General features: G+C 38.1%; 2 protein-coding genes across 4 annotated transcripts; one reads left to right on the top strand and one right to left on the bottom strand.

Annotated features, from left to right (window-relative positions):
- Positions 1-25: 25 nt before the first annotated feature.
- LOC141908014 (phosphatidylinositol N-acetylglucosaminyltransferase subunit C-like) lies at positions 26-2,530 on the top strand. Its single transcript, XM_074797781.1, has 7 exons — positions 26-189; positions 323-392; positions 482-633; positions 968-1,136; positions 1,424-1,571; positions 2,069-2,235; positions 2,421-2,530. Exons 1-7 carry the CDS (start codon positions 99-101, stop codon positions 2,461-2,463), a joined length of 840 nt encoding a protein of 279 aa, XP_074653882.1. The 5' UTR covers positions 26-98; the 3' UTR covers positions 2,464-2,530.
- Positions 2,506-22,125, bottom strand: LOC141908013 (5'-3' exoribonuclease 1-like). Of its 3 annotated transcripts, XM_074797780.1 has the most exons (37): positions 21,965-22,125; positions 21,640-21,771; positions 20,660-20,760; positions 20,457-20,554; positions 20,055-20,164; positions 19,740-19,850; positions 19,363-19,539; positions 17,841-18,077; positions 17,656-17,730; positions 17,268-17,367; positions 16,659-16,812; positions 16,476-16,565; positions 15,414-15,570; positions 15,221-15,340; positions 14,596-14,762; positions 13,943-14,069; positions 13,610-13,702; positions 13,414-13,517; positions 13,170-13,304; positions 12,918-13,080; positions 11,776-11,985; positions 10,996-11,172; positions 10,511-10,593; positions 9,649-9,868; positions 9,108-9,170; positions 8,886-9,018; positions 8,342-8,772; positions 7,650-7,721; positions 7,274-7,543; positions 6,657-6,919; positions 6,191-6,281; positions 5,974-6,090; positions 4,615-4,714; positions 4,473-4,540; positions 4,017-4,135; positions 3,660-3,755; positions 3,285-3,426 (listed from the first exon to the last, which is right to left on the bottom strand). In XM_074797780.1, exons 1-37 carry the CDS (start codon positions 22,037-22,039, stop codon positions 3,423-3,425), a joined length of 5,043 nt encoding a protein of 1,680 aa, XP_074653881.1. In that variant the 5' UTR covers positions 22,040-22,125; the 3' UTR covers positions 3,285-3,422. The 3 variants fall into 3 exon arrangements, with proteins under 3 accessions (XP_074653879.1, XP_074653880.1, XP_074653881.1); XM_074797778.1 differs by lacking the exon at positions 4,017-4,135 and having other exon boundaries at positions 2,506-3,426; XM_074797779.1 differs by lacking the exons at positions 4,017-4,135; positions 7,650-7,721 and having other exon boundaries at positions 2,506-3,426.
- Positions 22,126-22,376: the final 251 nt, after the last annotated feature.

Genomic DNA, 22,376 nt, shown 5'->3' with positions numbered 1-22,376 from the left:
TTCAATCTTGAGAAGCGGTCGCTAACTTGAACCAGGAAGTAAAAAGATTTTTTTTAGAAAACATCATTTCATTCTTTATCTACGACGAACTGATTACAATGAGTGGTTGGAAGAAGGTATTATACATCCGACAGAATGTACCTGATAATTATGTGGATGACAGTTTTCTGGATCAAATGAAAAACAACCGTAAGTCGAGCAGTTGTGACAGTTTTGACGTGCTAATTACCGCGATATGTACGTGCAAAATTGTGTTCGTTATCGGGCTCGATGACGACGGGTTCTTCATACATGTACTTTTTCTTTTTTTTTTAAATTACAGTTAATTCTCATACCTACGATTATTGGACAGTGGTTTTACAATCCGGTGTTGTCACCCAGCAAATCTGCAGGTTATACATTAATCTTAATTTAAGGCATGAGCTTAATTTCACTATTAGAGAGGCGGTTTGTTTATTTATAATTTGTCCAAGTTTTTCAGTGTATGCATTTTCGTGGCCGTTTTTCTCTACATGAGCAATGATTGGTTGGATCCGCGGACAGTATTCATCGCATCATCTCTTCTATCAGTGATTGGTTACATTTGCTATGATCAGATGACGAGTTCTACACCACGTGTGGACAACCGAACTCGTAAGTTAACGGGTCCAGTTTCATGGACAAGTTTAAAGCTCGAAAGCATGAAGTAACTAACAGCAACCAAACCAAAAATTTGAGTTCAACTTTTTTTGGCTTGATAATTCATTAGTTTTGTGTCTGTAGTTTCAGTATGTGCCTGTATACCTTTGATAGTAGACTGGCATTGAATCTTGTTAAAATTTTGAATTTTAAAAATTAAGCTGTTTTGAGTGTACTCCTGTTTGGATACATATGGTCATGAGCCAAAAAGTACTAGGAATATCTAAATTTGCTCTATTCTGTTGTCTATGCACTGGTCGCTTTCTCATCCGCGTTTCATTTCTTTCAGGATACGATGATGTTAAATCGGCTGTGATGTTCGTAGTTTTTGGATTCGGTTTATCACCTATTCTAATGACTCTAACAGAAACAATCAGCACGGATACGATATACGCCATGACCACATTCATGCTGCTATCTAATATCTGTTTCCATGACTATGGTGCCACCGCTGCCGTGTAAGTTAAATGGTATATCATTCAGGGCGGCCACATACCTGGAAACTTTATCTAGGGGGTTTCTTGAGATTGTTAGATCGCGCGTAAAACCAAACAGTTTTCCTCTATGTCTTAGGTATTTGACTGTGTTAATCGATTGGATTCTTAGCAGATCAAAGTCTGGGAAATAACAATGTGTATGTCAGGGGAAAATAAAGTCGAATAATTGTGGCCACCCTGTCATGTTGATCTTAAAGAATCCGGAAAATGTTCGACAGTCAAATTAATGAACAATCATTTTCTTGTAGCGTGTCCGGAGCACTTTCATTCAATGCAGCCATCTTTGCCTCGGTTTGTTTGGCATCGCGATTTGATACGACGTGGCATACTTTCTCAACGATTACATTCGCCGTGGAAATCTTCGCTCTTTGGCCGGAGCTGCGTAGAAAAATCAAGGTAAACACAGTTCAGAGAAATGGTAATAATCCTACGGATTTGCCCAGAAATACTGAAGGATTTAAAACAGGGTTCTTACAGGTTTCCCAACTTCATTTTCCATAAGTTACACATCGGCTACCTAGAACGGGCAATGTAGGCTCATTCAAAGTAATTAAGTGCCAATTATCAATACCATTAACAACTTGTTTTCATTAAGATTTTCAAATGTGTAGTTATTGAGACATATAGCCAAAAATTCAGAAAAGAGTAACAATTTTATTTTGAGACCGATTTCTGATTTTCTATAGCCATAGAGAAAAAAAAACAAAATTCCATAGCTTCCCATTTTCCAATACTTTCCAAATCCTGTGGGAACCTTTTTAAGTAATGGGTACATGTATTCTCTGTTTAGGGACTTGTTCTATTCAGACTGTCTTAGGTGTCTGTAGTCTACTTAACTAATTCAAATATACACTACCATCTTTATCATATCATTAATATATACATTTTCATAGCTGAAGATACCACACGGGTTGTTAGGTATGACTTTTGTTATGGTGATTGTCACTTGTACGATGCTGGTCTGTGTTTCTCCAGTGGGTGCGATATTGTTATTAGGAACAGTACTTTTCATCACTTTCATCTGTCCATATTGGCTGATTAAACTACAGCCTTACAAGAAGTAAGTCGTTTAACCACTATGCAAAGCAAATCTTGTTTAATATAGTTTAAATGAGATTTTTTGGCAAAATATTTCAGGCTTTTGCTACTAAAGGAAAATTTTAATTCAATGTATCAGAGCGGAGAGATCTACTGTATACTAAAGCGAATATCAATAACACAGCTCATATTGAATCATGATTTCAGTAATATCCACGGTCCATGGGATGAGGCGGTAATCAAAGAATGAATCCTGATATGATGATATCATCTCAAGTTATTGCTATCGGGCTTTTGGCAATCCCCCAAATAACGGTAAGATCTCTAAATGAAAGCCTCTTCTACATTGCATGAAAATAACTTGCACTATGATTTGTTTTTTGCTTTTTATTTACAGGATTTTCACGTACAGATTTACACTGACGTTTCATTTTCGTAATATTTCTATTTTTCTACTTATTCATTTTATCGAAATAAAAGCGACCTTTTGTTGAATAGCGATTCTTTAATTATGACATTTCTTAACTCTGATCGGATTTAAATGATGTTCGACAACAAGATGACTAAAACAATCAAATCTGGGGGAACTTCTAAAGTATGAAACTACGAAATTACGAACTATGAAACGAAATTACGAAATACAAAACGAAAATCATAATTTCGTAGTTTCATAATTTCGCTTCATATTTCTTAATCTCGTTTTATATTTCATCATTTCGTACTTTAGCAGGACCCCAAATCTGGAAGGTATCAGACTAGTAGCCAGTGAGGATTTTTCAGGGTCGGGTCTAAACCAAGCCAAAAGGGCAATTTCACCCATACTGCGCTAGAAACAACAAATGACAAACAACAGCATCATATGCTGCACACATTTCAAACATCACATCATTACTAGTTTGAGTGGTTGTCAAGTAGTTCAACTTGTGCCGTCACCAAAATTCGCTGCCAAGCGAGATCGCGTTTTTTTCCTCGGTTTTCGCGGTGATTTTCCTGATTTAGCAGCGTCTGCTGGACTAGATTCTGTCGATTTCGCTTCTATCTGAGATTTTGCACCCTCAGATTTTCTGGGCGTTTCCGCGGAAGTTTTACGTGGTGTAGTTGTAGTGTCAGTTTTAGCCTGCAGGTGGTGTGGTTGCTCGTGAACTACGGGGGCAGCAGACGCTTCGGTTTCGCTATCTTTCCGCTTTTGAGGTGTCTTCTGATTTTTAGTTACCTGCCAGACGAAATTATCATTTATCAATCTTACAAACTCTGAAAGCAGTTGAACCACATTACATGTATTATAAAACCCTGATACTTTGACTATGGAATTTCATATATTCCTTGTCTTGCTAGATGATCTATCTGTTCTCCAACTTAGATCGTACAAACGAGTTGCGCAGTGAAAAAGTCTAATTTACAATACATGAACTTAATACAGTAGATATCTGAATGAAAAACTCTTACTTGAAGTGGGATAAAAGGATTGGATGTACTAGGTTTCCGCGGTGATGTACTTTCTGATGATTCCGATTCTCTATGGGAATTTGAACGCGTTCTTCCCTGAAGAAATTAGAAAATAAAGACATAAATACATCTGGCAGTTCTGAAGTTATACTTGTATTACTGTGTACTAGAGTAGTACCCGTGGAAACCACGGGTGATATCCTTCGGCCCAGAACTTCGAACTGTTCAATTTATTCGCAATGGAATTAAGTCGGGCCATTTAAAATCTATGTGTCCATGCCCGTGGAGACCCTATGAGCTTTGATGACCAGTACCCGTGGAGACCGGGGAACTCTCGGAGGTAAACAAAATACGTACGGTGATGCGCAGGACTCGAACTTCTGACCCATCAGGTGCCAGTCTTGTACTCTACTAACTGGGCCATTGAAACAGCTTAGTGATACAGCACTGTAGAATTGTTTTGTTGCAGTAAGAGTCTATAATTAGAATTCCTGCTTACTGATTGGCTGAAATTTTGTCTGCCTCCGTTTGGCCCCCCTATAAATATTTTCACACTCGTTTATACCCGTTGCATTAGTTTATGCAATGATTGACTACCACACAAAATTTCAAGGCCCAATTCTTCTCCACGGCGACTCTATTTGGTACATAGTTTCGTATTAATATATAGATATCATTATGTTATTTTGGTTTCTTTGATGGAGTTACGGTAAGTCAAAACTGTGAGAAAATAGTTTAATCATCAACTGTGGGTTTTTCCTTATTAATTCTGATGTTTCTGGAGAAATGATTTGGATTTTGGCATTTACTCACAGAATTCTGTCTATTCTGACTGTAGTGGTATTGTCCTTCAGGTACCATATTTGGCGGCGCACCCATAACTGAAAGTAAAATGAAATCATTTAATGGCGAGATGAGTTGACCGAGGTAGCAGTCGACACGTTAGCGAACTTACATGGATGTACAGGGCGGAAAGCCGAGTTAGTCGAGCCAAACGCTCCCGGCGGTCCGAACACTGGAGGAATATTTCGGTTCATCCACGGTTGCTGGTTATTCTGAAATTAAGAAGAGAGTCTCCACTGAATAAAACAATGTACTCAATATTTCACAAGATGGACGTTCATAGCACCTATTTCTGATTATGACGATTATCAACATGTGTTACTCAAAAATATTTGGATCTTATATTTTTGCCTAAATGAACCCAAGTGCTATGAAATGAGTATCTTGAATTATGGGGGCTGCCGAGAGACATGTTTGATTATTCATTATTAACATCTGTCCGACACTGCCTTTTGTTGAGTGGTCTATGATTATTGTTTGGATATAATATACCAAATGCAAGTCCAATAGAGTTGACATTTCATGTTAGTAGTCGAATGACATAATCTAATCCGTGTAAAACTGTAGATGAATTAAAAAGTCCTTCAATAGAATCTTTTACGGTAAAATCTATAAAAACGAAACCACAACGCTTCAGCTGTTGACTAACACACATCATCAAGTGGGATGGGCAGAAACAGAAGTAACAAATCCTATAAACACATGACATATATCACATATGACACATATGTATCAGAGAACTAAAGAAATATTTTAGTTCGATAAGGAACCCAAGCCATCGGGGATTTGTTCAAATCTGATTGTATGAAAAAAAGAAATTAGTAATGCCATTTGACCACGGTTAGGCTCAACAATTCCCATCCATTTTCATTAATCTTCACACTGGTAACCCCGTAATTGGGTAGAAAATGAAGGTCCCAACTGTGTAGGGTTTAGGTGGAGTCTACTGTGTTATATAATTCATACTTAATATCTGTTTAACACTGCCAGGTGTTGAGTGATCTTTAAAGACTGTTTGTACAGGTGACATCACATTTGGCAATGAGTTCACAATTTGTACACCTGTCCTGACATATTTGAGATAGACCTCTTATCTCAGGAAAATCAATATAGTGATTATAGGGTTAAATCTCGAGGGCTTAGTTTGGGGTAGAGTTAGTTGGAGTTAGGCTCGACGGTCGAATTCGGAGCAACTTTAGCTTCACATAGTTTGAATCGACGGTCTAACAGTCGAACTCGAATCGTTAATTGTACTAATAAAAGAGAAAGTCCATCAATTGTAGACTCAAGAGTTATTATTAACTATCTTCTGGATTATATCGAATGAAGTGAAGTTATCGACACAACAGATCGGACGTATAAGGACGCACAGCAGAGCCCACCTGCTTCTCGCGATTACTTTCATTTTGAGGCTTCTTGTCCGCAAGTTCAACGCAAGCCAGTATTGTTCGTAAGTTGAAAAAATACGTACTGTTATATGTAACATTGCCATGGCCGCTGCACTTTCTGTTGCTTGAACATCAGTATGCGTGAACGAACCCTTGAATTTCAATCCATTGCCCAAAGTAACGTAAGCCACAAAACCGGGCTGAAAATCGACCAATAAAGCAGAAGATTAGAGTTAAACGTGCAGCACAACATACAAGTTAAACATTTATTTGAAAATCAAAATAATCTATAATGCTTACCCCTTTCATATCTTGATAAAGTTCGTATTTTGGCAACTGGAGCCGAACTGAAAGACTCCAATTGTGTAGATCCTGCTGTGCGCTGTGTCCGCTGGAAATAACGATGAAGGAGAAATGATGTTAGTTTTTAAAGTCAAATCTGGATATAATTATAACATACTGGTATCGGTACATGCAACACGGGAACTACAGAAACGAAGTTGAATAGATTATATGCGTTCAATCCAACGAGGTTTCGAACCATCGATAGGAAACGAGATGAACTACATTCTCGTACAGAAATAGTAAACAACATTGAATCTACTTACAACCACAGATCCATAATACTATTATGCAGCATTCAGATTTACAGGAGTAAGATTACTGTCATTGACTTATTAATCGGTTTACAGAATTATCATTAGATTCTTCGTTCTAAAGACCCTATCCACAAACCGTATTTCAATAATTGTCAAACGATGTTTACCTAGGGTGATAGTGTTGGAAATGTGGCTGTTGTTGCTGTGGTTGCGGTGGCTGACCAATCTTTTGTTTTTGCCTTTGCTGTTGTAGGTGATCTTGAGTATTTTTCTGTCCGCTGACGGGTACCTGGTGAGCATGTGAAGGCGGAGGCGCGCTAAAATCGCTCGGTGTCTGAAGTTGTGGCGTCGATTCGGCAGCTGTTTTGAATAGTTCTTCAACTGTCACTTTACGGCCGTAGCTTTTGTTCGTGCTTTGAGGATATTCTTCCTGAAGTTACGCATGTAAATCAATAAATCAACTGCTCTTAGAACAGGAGGATATATATACACAGGGTCTCTACAGATCAGTCTTTCGTCCCGGATATAAGGAGCTTTTAAGGAGAAAATGTTTAATTCTGAGGAGTATCCGCATCACTTTTACACCCCTAAGAAGACTCCTCCTAAATCGGTACTGTTTATGTAAACCAGTAATTCGTTGGTTTTGTAAGCAAACTTTTAACCTTAAGACTACTAAACTCGGTTTCTAATCTGGTAACTGCCTAATTGGGTTAAAAACAATCCTGATTGCGGTGATTTTCCTGATTTAGTAGCGTCTGCTGGACTATTTTCTGATTTTTTCTACCTGTTTCGGTTGCTGCTGTTTATTTTCCACCAGTGACAGCGATTGAAACATTGCCATGAAGTCGTCTATGTTTGACGATGACTGTGGTTTGTCACTGTTTTCTAACGGTTTCTCGGCCGGCTGTTTAATAATGCTCAGTTTTTCTTGCATTTTCGGCCGCGAATCGAGAACGCGCGGCTGCTCCGGTTGCGGATTGCCGCCCGTGGCACCATTGCCGCCACTTTTCAGTTCTTTCCACATGTTCGCGAATTCATCCCCTCCGCTTCGCGCCTGAAAATAACGAAAACGCTTCGATGAATTTCCCCATTTTCAAAATGATGACAGACTTCATCGGACGGACGAGTTACACGGTCGATTTACTACAGAAAAAACTAACCGAAGCTCTCTGAGCTATTCTAACTGGTTTCTGGTGTTGATAAGCACCATTTGACTGATAAGCACCGGATTTCTAAAAAGAACATGCGTTAAAAACCAAAACCTCATATTAGAATCGTGCAAAATGTTAGACGAACCATGCTTACTTCAGATTTTATGTAGATTTTAGTATTAGAACGTAGAGGATGATGAATATAAAAGTAACCGTAAAATGAGTTAATTATCTATGGGCAGGCATGAGTTAATTATCTATGGGCAGGCAGTAATAATCATAACCGCGTTCACACTACATTATTTAGAACATTCTAAATCCGATTTAGTCCGTTCTGATTTAGAAAAGATCAAACTCTCATTCTAGCAAAAAGTCTGTTCTCAGACTAACTAAAAAGACCGATCGAGGTTTGTTCTGAATTTTAGAACCTCACTCTGCGTGTGAATAGAAACTCATCTTAGCTTTGATTGCCTAATCAGTGTTGCGCCTCGTAGGACCAGTGATAGCAGCTGTATCCAAACGTGTGTGAATGCATGGCATTATTCCGTCCGTTCAAAATTGTTCCATTTCAGGTACGGGCCAAATTGGGACGCACTAACTAACGAAAGTGTGAATGCGGCTTATAGATTGTTAATTAGCTGAAGTTGACCATGAAGAAATTGATACCGTAATCCTAGTCAACAATACTGATGAGTGATTACCTGAAAACCGTCTGGAGCGTTGTACTTCTTGCCGTTATCGCTACGAGGTGAATTCTTCGCCGATCTCATCGAGTTCGCGCCGGACTGCTGCTGCCGCTGCTGTTGATTATAGTTATAACTATAATTTCGACCGTTGTTCTGCGATTGTTGATCGCTGTTGCTACGCCACGACGAGTGAGGCGATTGTTGATCGTTGTTGCTACGGCACGACGAGTGAGGTTTATTCGTGATTTGCGTCGACCATTCCGACACGATGACGTCGATCGGTACGCCGCGTTTGCGCGCTTCCTCTTTGCGATCGCCGTGCGACAGGTTGATCAGCGCGGTCGGCGGCAGTTTGTAGCCACAGCCGGCTTTACAACGCAACGCAATTCCGCCTTGAAACGGCTCGTCAAACACGACGTCATAAATCGTGTCCAACTCTTTTTCACCTAAAACAAAAATACGATAACATGAGATAGGGCTTAAACACATTGGAGCTATATCATCTTTTGGAGTTTTTAACTTGAAATTTGCTGCAGTGATCTTCTTCGAATGTACATACCTAAATAGATACCAGTGACTGTACCTCTCAAACCTAACGGGGTCGAATAACCCAGACGACAGTTGATCACTCTATCGAACAGAAGGTAGTGAGCAGTTGTGTCGGGTATCAAATTCAGCTGATGCGTAATTGGCTAGAAAAGGAAGAAACATAAATTTTGATGAAGTTTGATGAAGTTGTTCGTCTTTTTTCGTGTTGCATGATTATATCAATTTTCAATACCTTGTAGAGCAGGTGAGGCCTCACTTGAACTTTAACGCAACGTTTCCGTTTCTTGTTTTCTATCTGTATTGTGTCAAAAGAAATTCGAAGCTAATTTCGATTCAGCTAACAGCAATCATGAAAGTTACGCCAGCTGTCCGCCCACAGACATTCACCATTGTTGTATGAATAATTGAATTTGGTGATAAAATGTCTCAATGTCTGGTATTTGTAGGCAATTTGTAACATTTTCAATCCAAACTTTTCGGTGAGGACAAGTCTAAAGAATGGTGATCGATACATAGAAAATCCCACAATAATGAGGAAAAAATAATATACAGCCCAAAAAAAGTTTCCTTGAGCTAGTAGTTCATTCGCCGTTGAATAAGGTAATTGATAAAGGAAACATTTTCGGATCATCACTTTTTTCGTCATTGTGGGAATTTCTACATATTATCATCTGAACATGGATAGGCCTATAATGTTTTTTCAATGGTGTATCAAACGTCAAATGTCTGAGGGGTGCATCCAGGCTGCGGATTCAAAAAGTAACACGACTTACCGAGACTTTATCGACTTCTTTTTCGACGAGTTCGATGACGGGTTCGTCGAGTATATCGGATCCTATTTTCATACGCGACGCCGACTGACACGGCAACTCTTTCAAGAATTTAGCCAACGCGCCGATACGCTCGGACGTATCGTCCGGGTATACATCAGTTTCATAATAGACATCGCCTTCAGTCGTGTTACTAACGAGGTAATCCCACAGTTCTGGAAACCTGCGTATAGAAATCCACCGAATATCTTAATGTTTTAAATTTCTAATTCATTTAACAGTCTTAAACCCTTGCAGGATTCAGGTTCTCATAGGATTTTGGACGTCTATGTACATCCATAATGATAATAATAATAATAATTTATTATTCAAAAGCAATTTACATTAAAACAATCTCGAAGTTCTTCACAAAATATGTACCTCTTCTTAAACAGTTACCAGGTACTACTAATCATTAAAAACTCTTTGCATAAAAATTTTTTTAAAGCATGTTTAAGGGACTCCACTGATGGTAGGTTACGGATGTGTATTGGCAAATTATTCCACAAACGAGACAGAAAAAGATCATGAACCATAGATCTCTGTTCGATAAAGTGGTTCAACAAGACGAATTTCGGATGATTGTCTTGTAACATTAGCTGAATTTCGAATACATGTCAACATCCATCACCCGAGTGTTTTGGACATATACGTCCTCACTGTCATTGCGTTTGCCTGGTATCACAACCCTGGCAGCTTTGAGGAAGGCGGAATATTTACAAGTGAAAATCATGAATTTTACGCAATTTATTGAAACCCTGGGAAGATGAAATCCAGAAATAATTGAAACCTTAAGCAATTAATCTAATATGTCTTGTGTATGTACCTTTCCATGTATAAACCGATTTCTTGCAGTGCTTTATTTGAATATTGCCAGCCGTCGTCAGTTTTCTTTGTATACCCAGGTACCTGCAATGATATATATTCAACTTACCAGGAGTTTACATTAACCATATGACACCTATTTACATTACTACAAAACATCCATAGTAAAACGCCGACTATAACAGATTTCATAAGTTTTAATAGTCGACAGATTTCAGAATTCATAACTCCCACAGGAAGTACAATCTATGTGAATTGCTAATTTCAGTACTAAAACTAAAACGAATCTTAAGATTGCTAGGCATCTTCAGCATGAATCACCAAAAAATAATTTCGAATAGGTACGGCATCTATACATAGACATCGATGATGATAAAACGTGTAACATATTGAAAAATATTTTGATTCCAACGTGGAATTTTAGACTTTGCTTTATGTGTTAAGAAGCCTCTTTGGACTTTTGCACTCAAAATCATCAGTTTTTACCTCTTCATTGCGTTTGTTGAATTTCAGGTTCAATCCGATGTTTATCTTTCCGTCTCGCGGTTCGTCTTTCGAGCCCTTGGCGATGAACACGGTACCCGTGATACGAGACAGCAAGTGACCGCTGATCCCTAACCGTTTCGCGACCACATATCCCGGCATATACGACAATGATAATTTCTGAAAGAAAATATCAACTGCGAATTACTGACCGCTCAAAACTCCATCTTCCAAGGTTCAGGTAGATATTCGATATGCATGAGAATCATAAAATTCCAGAGGTTGTCTACAAGGGCTGGTTTTAATAACTTTATATTTTTTTTCACATAGGCCTATAAATAAGATTATGATAAATAATAATTCATGATATCCTAAATATCAAGGACCATGGTTCCAGTTGGATCAACCGAGTACATTTTACTTATGAGCACAAAAACTCGATTTGTTCTCGGATTTGGGATAACATATTAACAACTGATACGGATGAAATTATGGTGCACTGTTCAATTTTGATGATAAACATGGTAATGGGTTTTCCTCATGAGTCACTAGCATGTGGCAGAACAATCAATACAATGTTCTTGAATTGATAAGGACATCTCTGGGAAAGATGATCTCTTTTGGGTATCAGTAAGTCAGCATTGAAAGGGGTTAATCATTGATTATTTCATAGATCGATTTAACTTTCAATTTAACCCAAGGATACAATAAATTATTGACTATAAAGCGAGCATAATCCCTAGGTTTTGATATTATTTTGGGCTGTAAATTATTTGGCAATACCTGCTGCTTCGAGATAACGTCCATCATGTTCGGTTCCATTTTGACGGTAAGTTCAATGCGTAATCGGCCACTGTTACTTGTGTCGTGTTCGAGTACTTTACCCATACATCCGTAGTGCGGGTAACCCAACATAAAGACATCGCTGTTCAGCGGGAAAAGCTCGTCGATCGTCTTAAACTGGGCAAACGATGGATCGTGCGAGGCTATATCCTTTAAACGATAAATTAAATAAATATCGGGCTTCGTGTAAGGTTTGTAAAACATTCATAATACAAGTGCAAAACTTAGGAAAATATTCTCATTTCTGCGAGCTTGAATTTTCAGATGTGCATTTTTAATAGCATCAAATTCAAACCAACATTCTCTGACATATTTCACCTCAGGGGCAGTTTCAAGGGGTGTCCCTATTTTTTGCTGATGATATTTTTCTGATATCGTTTTGTGTGCAGAACGTAAACGTTAGCAGTATACTAACAGACTGTTGCAGCGATGCCATATGGCACTTATTTTGAACTGTCATCGGACCTTCCTGACTGGATGACCTCATTTCTCGTTTTTAACACCCAGGCCTTAATTAATGTGCATCAGGGTGGCCACTTTTTCCCTGAATTTTCTCTGACAATCAATTAACAGTCAAATACATAGAATATAGATGGAAAATGTTGATTTTTATGCGCGATCTAGGAATCGCAACGAATTCTACCTGACTAACCCTAAGGCTAAAAAAATTGATTCCTTGTTTCTCCGCTCTGCTGAGCTTAAATGGTGACCCGGCCGGCCGCCTATCTACCCTATACATTACTTTTTTTAAAATCGTGATCAATTTTACCGTAACAGACCCGGCCGCTATAGAAATGAACAGTTTATAAATTTTATCATATTTTACAAAAATGACCCGGCCGCTGCGGAGAAACAAGGTATCATTTTTGTTTAGCCTAATTTTAGCCTTTTTTTTTCTTACAAAATTTCCTGACTTTCTTTTAAGAAAAGAAAATTACCCGACTTGCAGGTAAGTGGTCACCCTGCGCAAGGATGTCACAATCTTATCAACTTTCTAACAAGAAAACAGCGCTCCCTTCCCGAAAATCCTGTATCCGTCTCTGAACATGTCTGCCCCGAACACGCAAATGACTATCCCTTACCTTAACCGAGGTTTGAAAGACGAATGGTAGAGCATACGTCGACCACTGTTTCTCCAACGTGACGCTGCCCTGCGAACTGCTTACGTATTTACGACCCATCATAGGCCGCGCGTAAACGACGATATTCGTCTGACCGATCACGATTCCCTTTCTTTCGTAATAACTACAAAAAAACGAAATTCCGTTTCAGATGACGACGCGACCCCCCGAACGATTTCGTTTCTTGTATTGCGATCTGTAAATAACGCTTACGTGTCTCTGATACGACCGACTTCGCTGTACCAGAGTTTGCTCTCCTCTTGCGACAAACAGGTTTTATTCATCTCGACGCACTTCGTTCGACCGCGCGTTTTACCGCCTTTCGAGGAACATTCCACGATATCGTACCTGAATCGGATAAATGAATGAAAAATAAATAAATGAAATTAAAATTTCTCAACGTTTTACGACAATTATTTATTTAAGCTTGAAATGAACGAGACCGATTACTTCTTACCTAATAGTTCCGTCCGAGATGGCCACGACTTTCGCTTCGATCAGGTGAGGCCATGAAACGAACATCGAACGGCCGACCAGCTCGCGGGCTGCTTCATCAATATCCTATTCAAAACAAGAAGAATTTAATGGTAACCCTCGTGAACATCAAGAACTAGCGACCTGTTCGCGTATTTCAGCGATTAACTAAATAATACCATATCTTTGTTGCCGTCTTCAATTTTCAACATCATATTCTCGCTACGACTATTCATTTGAAATACTTTCACGTTACATTTCTCGAGGTATGCCTGAAATTGAATTCAAAATGGTTCCAATCATCACCATTTGTCGACTGGATCGGGTGTTGTCAGTCAGGGCCAAATTCGGTTTTCGTATCTAGTCGACTAGTGGTCGGAACTAATAACCGAATGCGCTTGATTTTCGAACGATTTCCGGCATATAGTTCCGACTAACAGACATTTGGTTTCGTTTAGTTCGACTATAGTCGACTAATTCAGATAACCGAAGGCGGCCCTGTCAGTACTCACAGAATGTTTGATATGTTTCATAGTCGGAAATCCGGGATAGTAGACATCCATCCTAACACCTTCGCAGAGTCCCTTCTTGATTTCTTTCGGTTTCAGTCGGTAAAGCTCGGCACCGATCTCACTTTCTCTACAATTCAGGATTTAAAAATGTCTCGATATCAACAGTAACAGCAACACTAACAGTAAATCAAGTAGATTAACACTATTGCGGTTTTGCACTGGTTGACGTTTACAACACCGTTTTTATCAATCCATTGTGTGCTTGTTGAGACAGGGAAGATGTTAATAATTCATCAATGGCCATACATAATGTTTGTATGATGCTTGTCTAGTCTCGACTTGAATGTATCCACCACACAAAATTCCAGGGTTACTCCACATACGCATTGACAGAGGCGGATCTAGGGTCTGATTAAGGAAGGGGTCCACCCTCAAAATAGGGCATATCATACAAGTATACCCCAATAGAAAGCTTGTCAGGAAAACATCTATTCATTGGGTATACATAGAAGCTTATGAATTTAAATTTAAGGTATCAGTTTAATATTTTTCATTTTCCCGTAAAATTTTAGGGACATTTTAAGGTGATGCACACCCTCCCCTTGGATCGGCCCCTGATTAACTAGAACGGTGCAATGGATCTATAAACTTACTTCGCATGATTGAAGAGTATATCAGGAAATGCAGGGTTCGCCGATTTATACGTTCCAAGCGACTGTTCGGTGAAACGATACATGATGCAAGAACCGTTCGTATTGCGTGTACGCTCGGCGGGCGTTAAACGATGTTCCACACTCGCCATCGCTTCCAACAAACGATTCTAAGAAGATCGTCATTAGAAATATGTAACATTGGTCTTTTTTAATCTTAAAATAGGGATTGGCCTGTTATTTGATTTGTAGACTTCGTTTGATATTTCGATTTGGAGTCCTTTACAAACTCACCACACCTGCCGGGAGCGAAACAGGGGGTTTTATTTTGAAATCAGAAATCAAAGTGCAGATATAGTTGTGTGATCAATGGTCGAGTTTACAGAATTTTTTGTAAATTTAAGTTGATAATTGGGAAATTCAGTCTAAGCTCTTTATAGAACCGTACTCGAGAAGTTAGAACCACACAAACAAGCTCAGGGCTTTTTAAGAGATTTTCAGGAAGGGTCGAAATTTGAGTTCAGGGCTATCTAAAATCTATCAAATATCTTCACAAATTCAATTTGTCTCAAGTATTTACTTATCTTATCCTTTTTGTGAAAAAAATCAAAGCGATCATCCATCTTACCTCGTCGATGAACGGAATTAGAACGACCGCTTCCCAAGCTTGTTGTTTACCGTTCAAATCTTGGTCGAACGCTTCCGGATAGAAGTCGATAACTGGCGATATTTCATCGGTCATCAATGTCTGAAAAGAACAATGATGAATACATGAAATATCACTTTTTCAACGAATCTAATTTCTAGCATCAATCGTTTACCTGATAACATTCGGGTAATAGGTTTTTACTGGCAGCTGGCAGTACAGCCATCAATTGTTGAAATGGTAAGAACGGTTTTCCGTACTCGAACTCGAAACTCATTTGGCTGAAATTTCTGACGTCGCTGAGAAATGGAGCGTAATGGTGCGGATAATACCTGAAAAATCATTTAGATTCTAAATGATTTCTAAGAAATTCTGACCGGAAATGAGTAAAAATAATGGTTAAGTTGAACCTCGTTAATACTATTCTGTTTAAGACCCAAAGTTTTAGTTATCCTTGTTAAATTATATACGACCTGCCTCATGTGTACAGTACATACATCAGTATGCAGCATAACGCATGTCTCTTAAAGAGACATATCTCAGTGGGAAACTCTGCTGATACTGTTTAACGCTCATATTGGTAGTTGTGTTACCTTGTCGGATACCTCATTACTGCACTGTTTAAAGGTAAGAATTTGTGCTATATCTTGATCATATTTGAATGATCACTGTTATGATGAAAATAGTGATGATGATACCAATGGTTAAACATGAATTCAGAGGGCATTGAGCACAAATTAGGTTATTTTAAGTAAAAAAAAAAGTGCAAAGTTAAATGTGAACTAAACTGCTCTTTTATAGATTAATATCAGCTAACCCAACCCTACAGAGCAGAGCTAGAAATAGAGTCCGAAATGTTTCCTTGAACTATCATTATGTTTCAACCTTTCAACTATATCCTAGAAATCATCTTCAGGAATACATAAAGCTCAAGGAAACTTTTTCGGACTCTCTTTTTCATTGTTATTGCACGATTTCAACATAATCGTCACAAAATGTTTCATCAATGGTCAACCAGCAGATCTACTGAAACGATATTCGAATCATTATTCAAAATGAAACAAATATTATTTTTCAAAATGAATTATTCGAAGAGGGCGAAAAAGATTGGAAATGATTCATTAATAATTCACTTCAGCACGGCAGCCGACACACAACATTCGGAATTACGCCGACTCACAATTTCACGGTAATTGCCTTGCATCAGGAGAAAATATTGAACTCGAAAACCACTTACCAGCCCCAAGATACAACGCCGTTGTAGTAGTAGTTCAATATCCACTGAATACCGAGAACATAGCAGTGAGCTTGTTCTTGCAAAACTTCTCTGTAAAATCAATGCATAAATTCGTAGTTTTTTCTTTGTCTAAAATATGCGCAAATGAATGATATTATTCTAGGTGTTGCTCATTTCACTTACGGAGTGACTTCGGGATATTCGAGTTTCTCCATGTAATAGTTACGTTTGTGCTGGCGAAATTCCATCTGAAACATTTCCTTCGCGTCTTTTTCTTCTTCGACCGTAACGATTTTATCGACGACGAAATCTTCGTCATCGTCGTCGTACAAAACGTCTGATGATGAAAACAATTTCGGTTATCACTACGGGAAACGGGGTTCTTACGGATCCGAGAATCCGAAATTCCCCAATAGTTCTCTGAACCTTGACTGAAAATCCCCCGATTAAGATATCCCCAGTTCGAGGCTTTTCTTCTCAGTTAGTTTCTTTTGCCACACATCAACACAAGAACAAGATCGCAAAAATTAAAATTCAAGAAAAGAGTCAGAATTCCCTGATTTCCCCAGCAGTAAATTAAGTTTCATGGTTTTTGTGAACTATAAGAACCATGGGGAAATAATTGTCGTTGAAAACAACTTCTTAATAAATGATTTCCAAAATTGACAACTTCTGCGCTTAAACATGTGCTTTTCACTACATGGCAGTGATTTTTTCCCTGCACGGAATTCGAAATCCTAGATTCCCTGATTTTTCCTGATTTGTTATGAAACCCCTTTCACAGATATTTACCTTCATCCTGTATACCCGAGTATTCTTCTCTGATGTCTAACGCGGCAAATCTACCTTTGTTTGCCGCGAATGATTTCGTTTTCCCTTTTTTCCCCTTGGCCTACAATATAGATATATATGTATGTGTAATTGTATGGAAAATGTAAATTCATGGCTAAAATAAGAATCCAAAAATCAAAACTAAGTTGATCTAGGAGAGTTGGTCTCCCCAATCTTTTTTCATTTTCATGTGAAAGATTGAAATGATAGCAGTGATACAAAATGAACCAATTTCCAGCCATGTAAGCAACATATTTAGCAGGCCCACCAGCTGGTGGGAATTTGATAGCTCGTTGTACAGGGAATTCATTAAAAAATAGATAAATCCCCATCGGCAAGGTGAACTTACCCCTTTTTTATTGCCGGTTTTGCCGGCGAACCATTTTAAATCGGCGTAACGCTCATTGAACTGATCAACATCGAACTGGAAATCATTAAAAATTCATGTATTTAACGCAACGACAGCTGAAAATATGCAGTTCGTAACGATACGAAAAACAATCTGTCGATTTTTTTTAAGCAGCCGGTACTCACATCGCTCAGAACGGTGAGGAACTTTTCAAATCGTCGCAAATTCAAAGAGCCGCCTTCGTTCAAATAGCCGTCTAACGTCGGTAATACGGACGCGTACGTTTGCCAGATCATCGGCAGAGCATCGTTTTTGATGTGCATATCGGGAGCGTGCGGAATGAAATCGTTGCCGACTATGAATCCCATCAAAACCCAATCGTCGACTATATTTTCGATATTGTATTCGAATGGCAGTTTATTCTAAAACGAATGCAAAAAAAACAAGCTATAGGCGACAACCGGCTCAGACTCGAATCTGCCGTCACTCACTGAGGCAACTCAGAAATTCCTATGCATTTGTTCCCATTGCGTTTTGGACACGGTATGTTGTATCTAGGGCCAAGAGCTAATTTTTGTCATGACAACTTCTTGAATTTTGACCCCGTTCCTCAGTTACCAGGTTATCTTCAAGGTCATGTCGCTGAAAAACAATAGTGCCTAATTCTGCCTACGCGGCGCAGTGAGCCCATTCTTTGCACTGCACAACCAAATCCCCATACTAACATTGTACCCAAGTTTCATCAAGATCGACCCACTATTAACGAAGCTAAGTAGCTGAAAGACCTGCAGAGAAAGGCAGAGACAGTTTGAAAATAAGGCTCTCATAATGGAAACCAGAGAACCACGAAAAAAGTTAACCAGTTATTTTTTATTTGAAATTTTTGCACCAGTTCGTTCGCAATAGGTGATTTAATCTTCAAATAAATGCCGAATACATTGTTACAAAAAAAAATACCAAGCGCAAATGTTGACACGAGATTAAACGTATAATATACGAGCCATCTGGTGTTTTTGAATATATTTTTTTCATACTGGTAATACTGCTCATGCAGTTGAAAGCCATTTTAATCGCCTTAATCCTTTCTCCGTATTCAAAACTTTTCCATCGCAGGTTTTTGAACCTATGACAAAATTGATTACTGGTAGTCGAAATATTCAAAAGATGACAATTTGAAAAACAAAAAACACTATTTTTGGACATGTGTGGCGCAATGTGGCGCAGATGCTAGTTGCGTTACGGAGGGTGTCGGGTAATTTTGCCACATGTCGGGTACTTGAATAACATAGATTAGTTGAAGAGGGTGGTTCTATGGCGTCGAGTTCTTGGTAAGGACTTCCATCTACACGGATAATTAAAGGAATTGGTTCAAAAAGATTTTATCATAGGTTTTGGTGAGGTATTGTTTTTTTAATTATATTTGAGATTTAAGTACCTAAATAGTTCAAGATTGATCTGATCATTCAATTTTCAAGATCTCTCAAGGCCTGATGGAGCATTTGCAATATATATCTCAGCGTTATTTTCTGTATTTCAAATATTGCGCTAGTTTGAGATCGAGATAAAAATAGGTCACTCAACCAGGGCGTACACAACATCAAACTGAATATGACCTCTGAAGATTAAAATTACAACATCCCTTTCAGCAATATTCAAAATAAAGGAATTGGTTCGAAACTGGTCAATTAACATTTGTGAAGTTTTTACCTTTAATCGACCGAATTCAAAATCTAGATATTCGCGAAACAGCGATAAATGCAACAGATGAAACGTCGTCTCTTCCGGGCAAGTTGATCGTTTGTTTTTACTCTCTTTGCCGCCGAATCGAACCTCTTCGCGTAACAGCGAAAAATGCGGTTCGTGACTCGTCAAACCGAGCATGATCTGGAAAGACGGGAATTTTTAGGTTATTCCTGGTGATTTTCATACAACAATCGTTTGATATAAATAGTATTTGAAATAAAAAAATTCTTTAAAAAATTTTTTCATGAAACCTTAGAAATTTCTATATTACATCATGTAATTTTGAAATGGAAAAAAAAATTCATTCATTCAGCCATTCATTATAAACGAAGACAACTTACAAGATCGGCGTCTAGACCGTATAGACAGTGACGAGTATTTGGATCATAATTCGGCTGAGATTTCTCGTATCTGATGAAGTCCATGATTTTGTGTTCACCCTCGCCTGGTGTCTGTAATAAAATACATATCAAACGATTGAAAACCGTTCATATTTTGAAATACATTCGCGTAAAATGAAACTAGGATTAGTTTTTCGTGTCAGACAATCTTCTCGCTCTCTCCCTGATAAACCGCATTAAACTTTTGTGAATCGGGACGCAAGGTTCACCGGCATCGGAAAAGCTCAATCAAATTCCGCCTGAAATAATTCGTACCTGATGACCGGAAAGGAAAATACGCGGACCCTGCCACAATGGATCGGTCGAGACTTTTTTGACGACGAAGTATTTCAATTGTTCCTGCAATCGCACCATGAACGGCGTACCTATACAAAAATACATGACATAGAGGATCAATATTTACATTGTTTGCACATGAAATTTCTGCAAAATCGGCAAAATTTAAAAAAATCCAACCGAGAAAATTCACTGGATGACTGGTAGACTGATACTATTCTCAGTACTTCATAGAAAGGAAAATGAATGTATTGTCAGAATATACTGTTATATCATCGACTGCGGTTTTGCTCATAAACTGAGTTAAAATCCTTTTAGGATTTATCACATTTCAAATGAACTGCTCCAATCCTTGATAGGGTACAAAAATGAATGAAATACCTGGAGTGATACAATTCGAATCAAATCTCTCCGATGTCGGCAGAACTTCGCCCTTTTGAAGAGCTTTTCTGATCAAATCGTCGGCTTCCTTCGCTGATCTAAAAATCCACGCAGAAATTATTTTAACAAGTCGATTTAAGAAATAAGCTAAAAATTATATCAATTAATTAAGAAAACAAATGCTAATTCATCATCAGCTTTACCTGAAACGTCGGCCTCTTTGTTGGTTCATTTTCGCTCGTGGAGCAACGCCATCTATAGCCATGAAGAAAACCTTTTGCGGCTTGATCATTCGGAACAGAACCTGAAAGAAAACAATCATTCATTTCGCTATCGTAAATGTCGCCCTTATCAAAAATACATGTATTTAGCCCAGTTATGAGTGAAAGTGATTGCCACTCCATCAAGCTCGCCTGGATTTAGTCAGTAACCTGTCTGTGGTTTAGTTACACGATCGGATATTTTCATAAACCACATATATGTTGGTATATTAGCCCATCTGATTATAAAAAGCTTACCACCAACGATTAAGTAACTAACCTGGATTATGCTCAAAATGGCCGAGGTATGGAATCACTGCTGAACTACTAAACTTAAGGAAAAGAAAGGGGGTCATCCTTATTACCGAGATGATGTATTTTACCGAGATGAACCGAGATCAACCGAGATGAAATTAAATATAACATATTTATTTATTCCTTATCGATTTTAACACTTGAAATCATGTTATATCAATAATAAATACCTTCTTGAGTCATATTTTACATATTTTTTTATTTAAAAAAATTTTGACTTCAAAAACGTAAACTCGGTTAGCAATAAAATTTCATTGAATTTGATTGATCGACGATCTCATCTCGGTAAAGTTAAAAGTTATTTTTCCAAAAATATCCGACAAAATATGTAAAATATGAACCCAGCAGGCATTTATTACTGATATGATATGATTTCAATGGTTAAAATCGATATGGAATAAATAAATATGTTATATTTAATTTCATCTCGGTTGATCTCGGTTGATCTCGGTAAAATACATCATCTCGGTAATAAGGATGACCGAAGAAAGGTTTTGGGGCATATATGGCAAAAACCAAAGGGCAGGGACATAATGGACCAACATTTTCCAGACGTCAATAAAGTTCTCAATTTCCATCAATTTTGCAGCTACTACGACATATATTACCTCGATATAGTGAAATATATCTTCAAATATTTTCTCTTCAGTGATTCGAAAATGCGGGTTGTCATCTTCGGGATGAGAGCATATGTGAACAATACCGTTCATATCCAGATATAGGTTGTCGAATTCTGGTAACTGTAAAAAGAGAATCAAGTGCAGAACATATTTCGTGAACACTATCAGGTTTTATCCATCCAGGTCATTCCAGGTCCAATGGCAGGGGAAACATTCCCCAAAGAAAAAAATTTTTATTATCGACATCGATCGGGCCGATTTTATTTGTCATTTTTCTGAAATACTTTCACTTTGTAATTGTTGTGGCACATACCTGGTGTTCTTTGACGACCTCGCTAAGACACGGGTAACGCTCACTCATCCATCGATAAAACTTCGGTACACCCATCTCTTTATCCTAGTTTAGCTCGCAGAAATTAAAATAATATGTAAGATTTTCATGAATTTTATTGAATTTATTCCATTTTATTTCGATGGATGGTGACATGTATGGTTCGTTGCAATGGACCGTAGTCATACTTCCGCTGCACAATGGTTCGAATCCCATTTGTACCGTAGTCAATAAAATCCAACTCAAATATATTTATCCAAACATCAATTCTATCGGTGTATTTTTTTAGATTGAATAAATGATGGCAACGATAACTTGAATGCCATGTATACCATATTAAAATCCCATTCTGAACTTCACCTTGTAACTAGAAATGTTTTCGTTCATGGTCACA

This window comes from Tubulanus polymorphus, chromosome 7, assembly GCF_964204645.1.
Source record: "Tubulanus polymorphus chromosome 7, tnTubPoly1.2, whole genome shotgun sequence".
Classification (NCBI taxonomy): Eukaryota; Metazoa; Nemertea; class Palaeonemertea; order Tubulaniformes; family Tubulanidae; genus Tubulanus; species Tubulanus polymorphus.
Note: the sequence above shows the minus strand (reverse complement) of the source record. Positions and strands in the feature narration are given on the sequence as shown.

Coding starts and splice junctions, on each gene's coding strand:
- LOC141908014 (XM_074797781.1), top strand. CDS start 99: ATGAGTGGTTGGAAGAAGGTATTATACATCCGACAGAATGTACCTGAT. Junction 190..322: donor GGATCAAATGAAAAACAACC/GTAAGTCGAGCA, acceptor TTTAAATTACAG/TTAATTCTCATACCTACGAT. Junction 634..967: donor ACGTGTGGACAACCGAACTC/GTAAGTTAACGG, acceptor CATTTCTTTCAG/GATACGATGATGTTAAATCG.
- LOC141908013 (XM_074797778.1), bottom strand. CDS start 22,039: ATGGGTGTACCGAAGTTTTATCGATGGATGAGTGAGCGTTACCCGTGT. Junction 20,165..20,456: donor TTCGAATTGTATCACTCCAG/GTATTTCATTCA, acceptor ATTTTTGTATAG/GTACGCCGTTCATGGTGCGA. Junction 9,869..10,510: donor ATCGGTTTATACATGGAAAG/GTACATACACAA, acceptor TTCTATACGCAG/GTTTCCAGAACTGTGGGATT.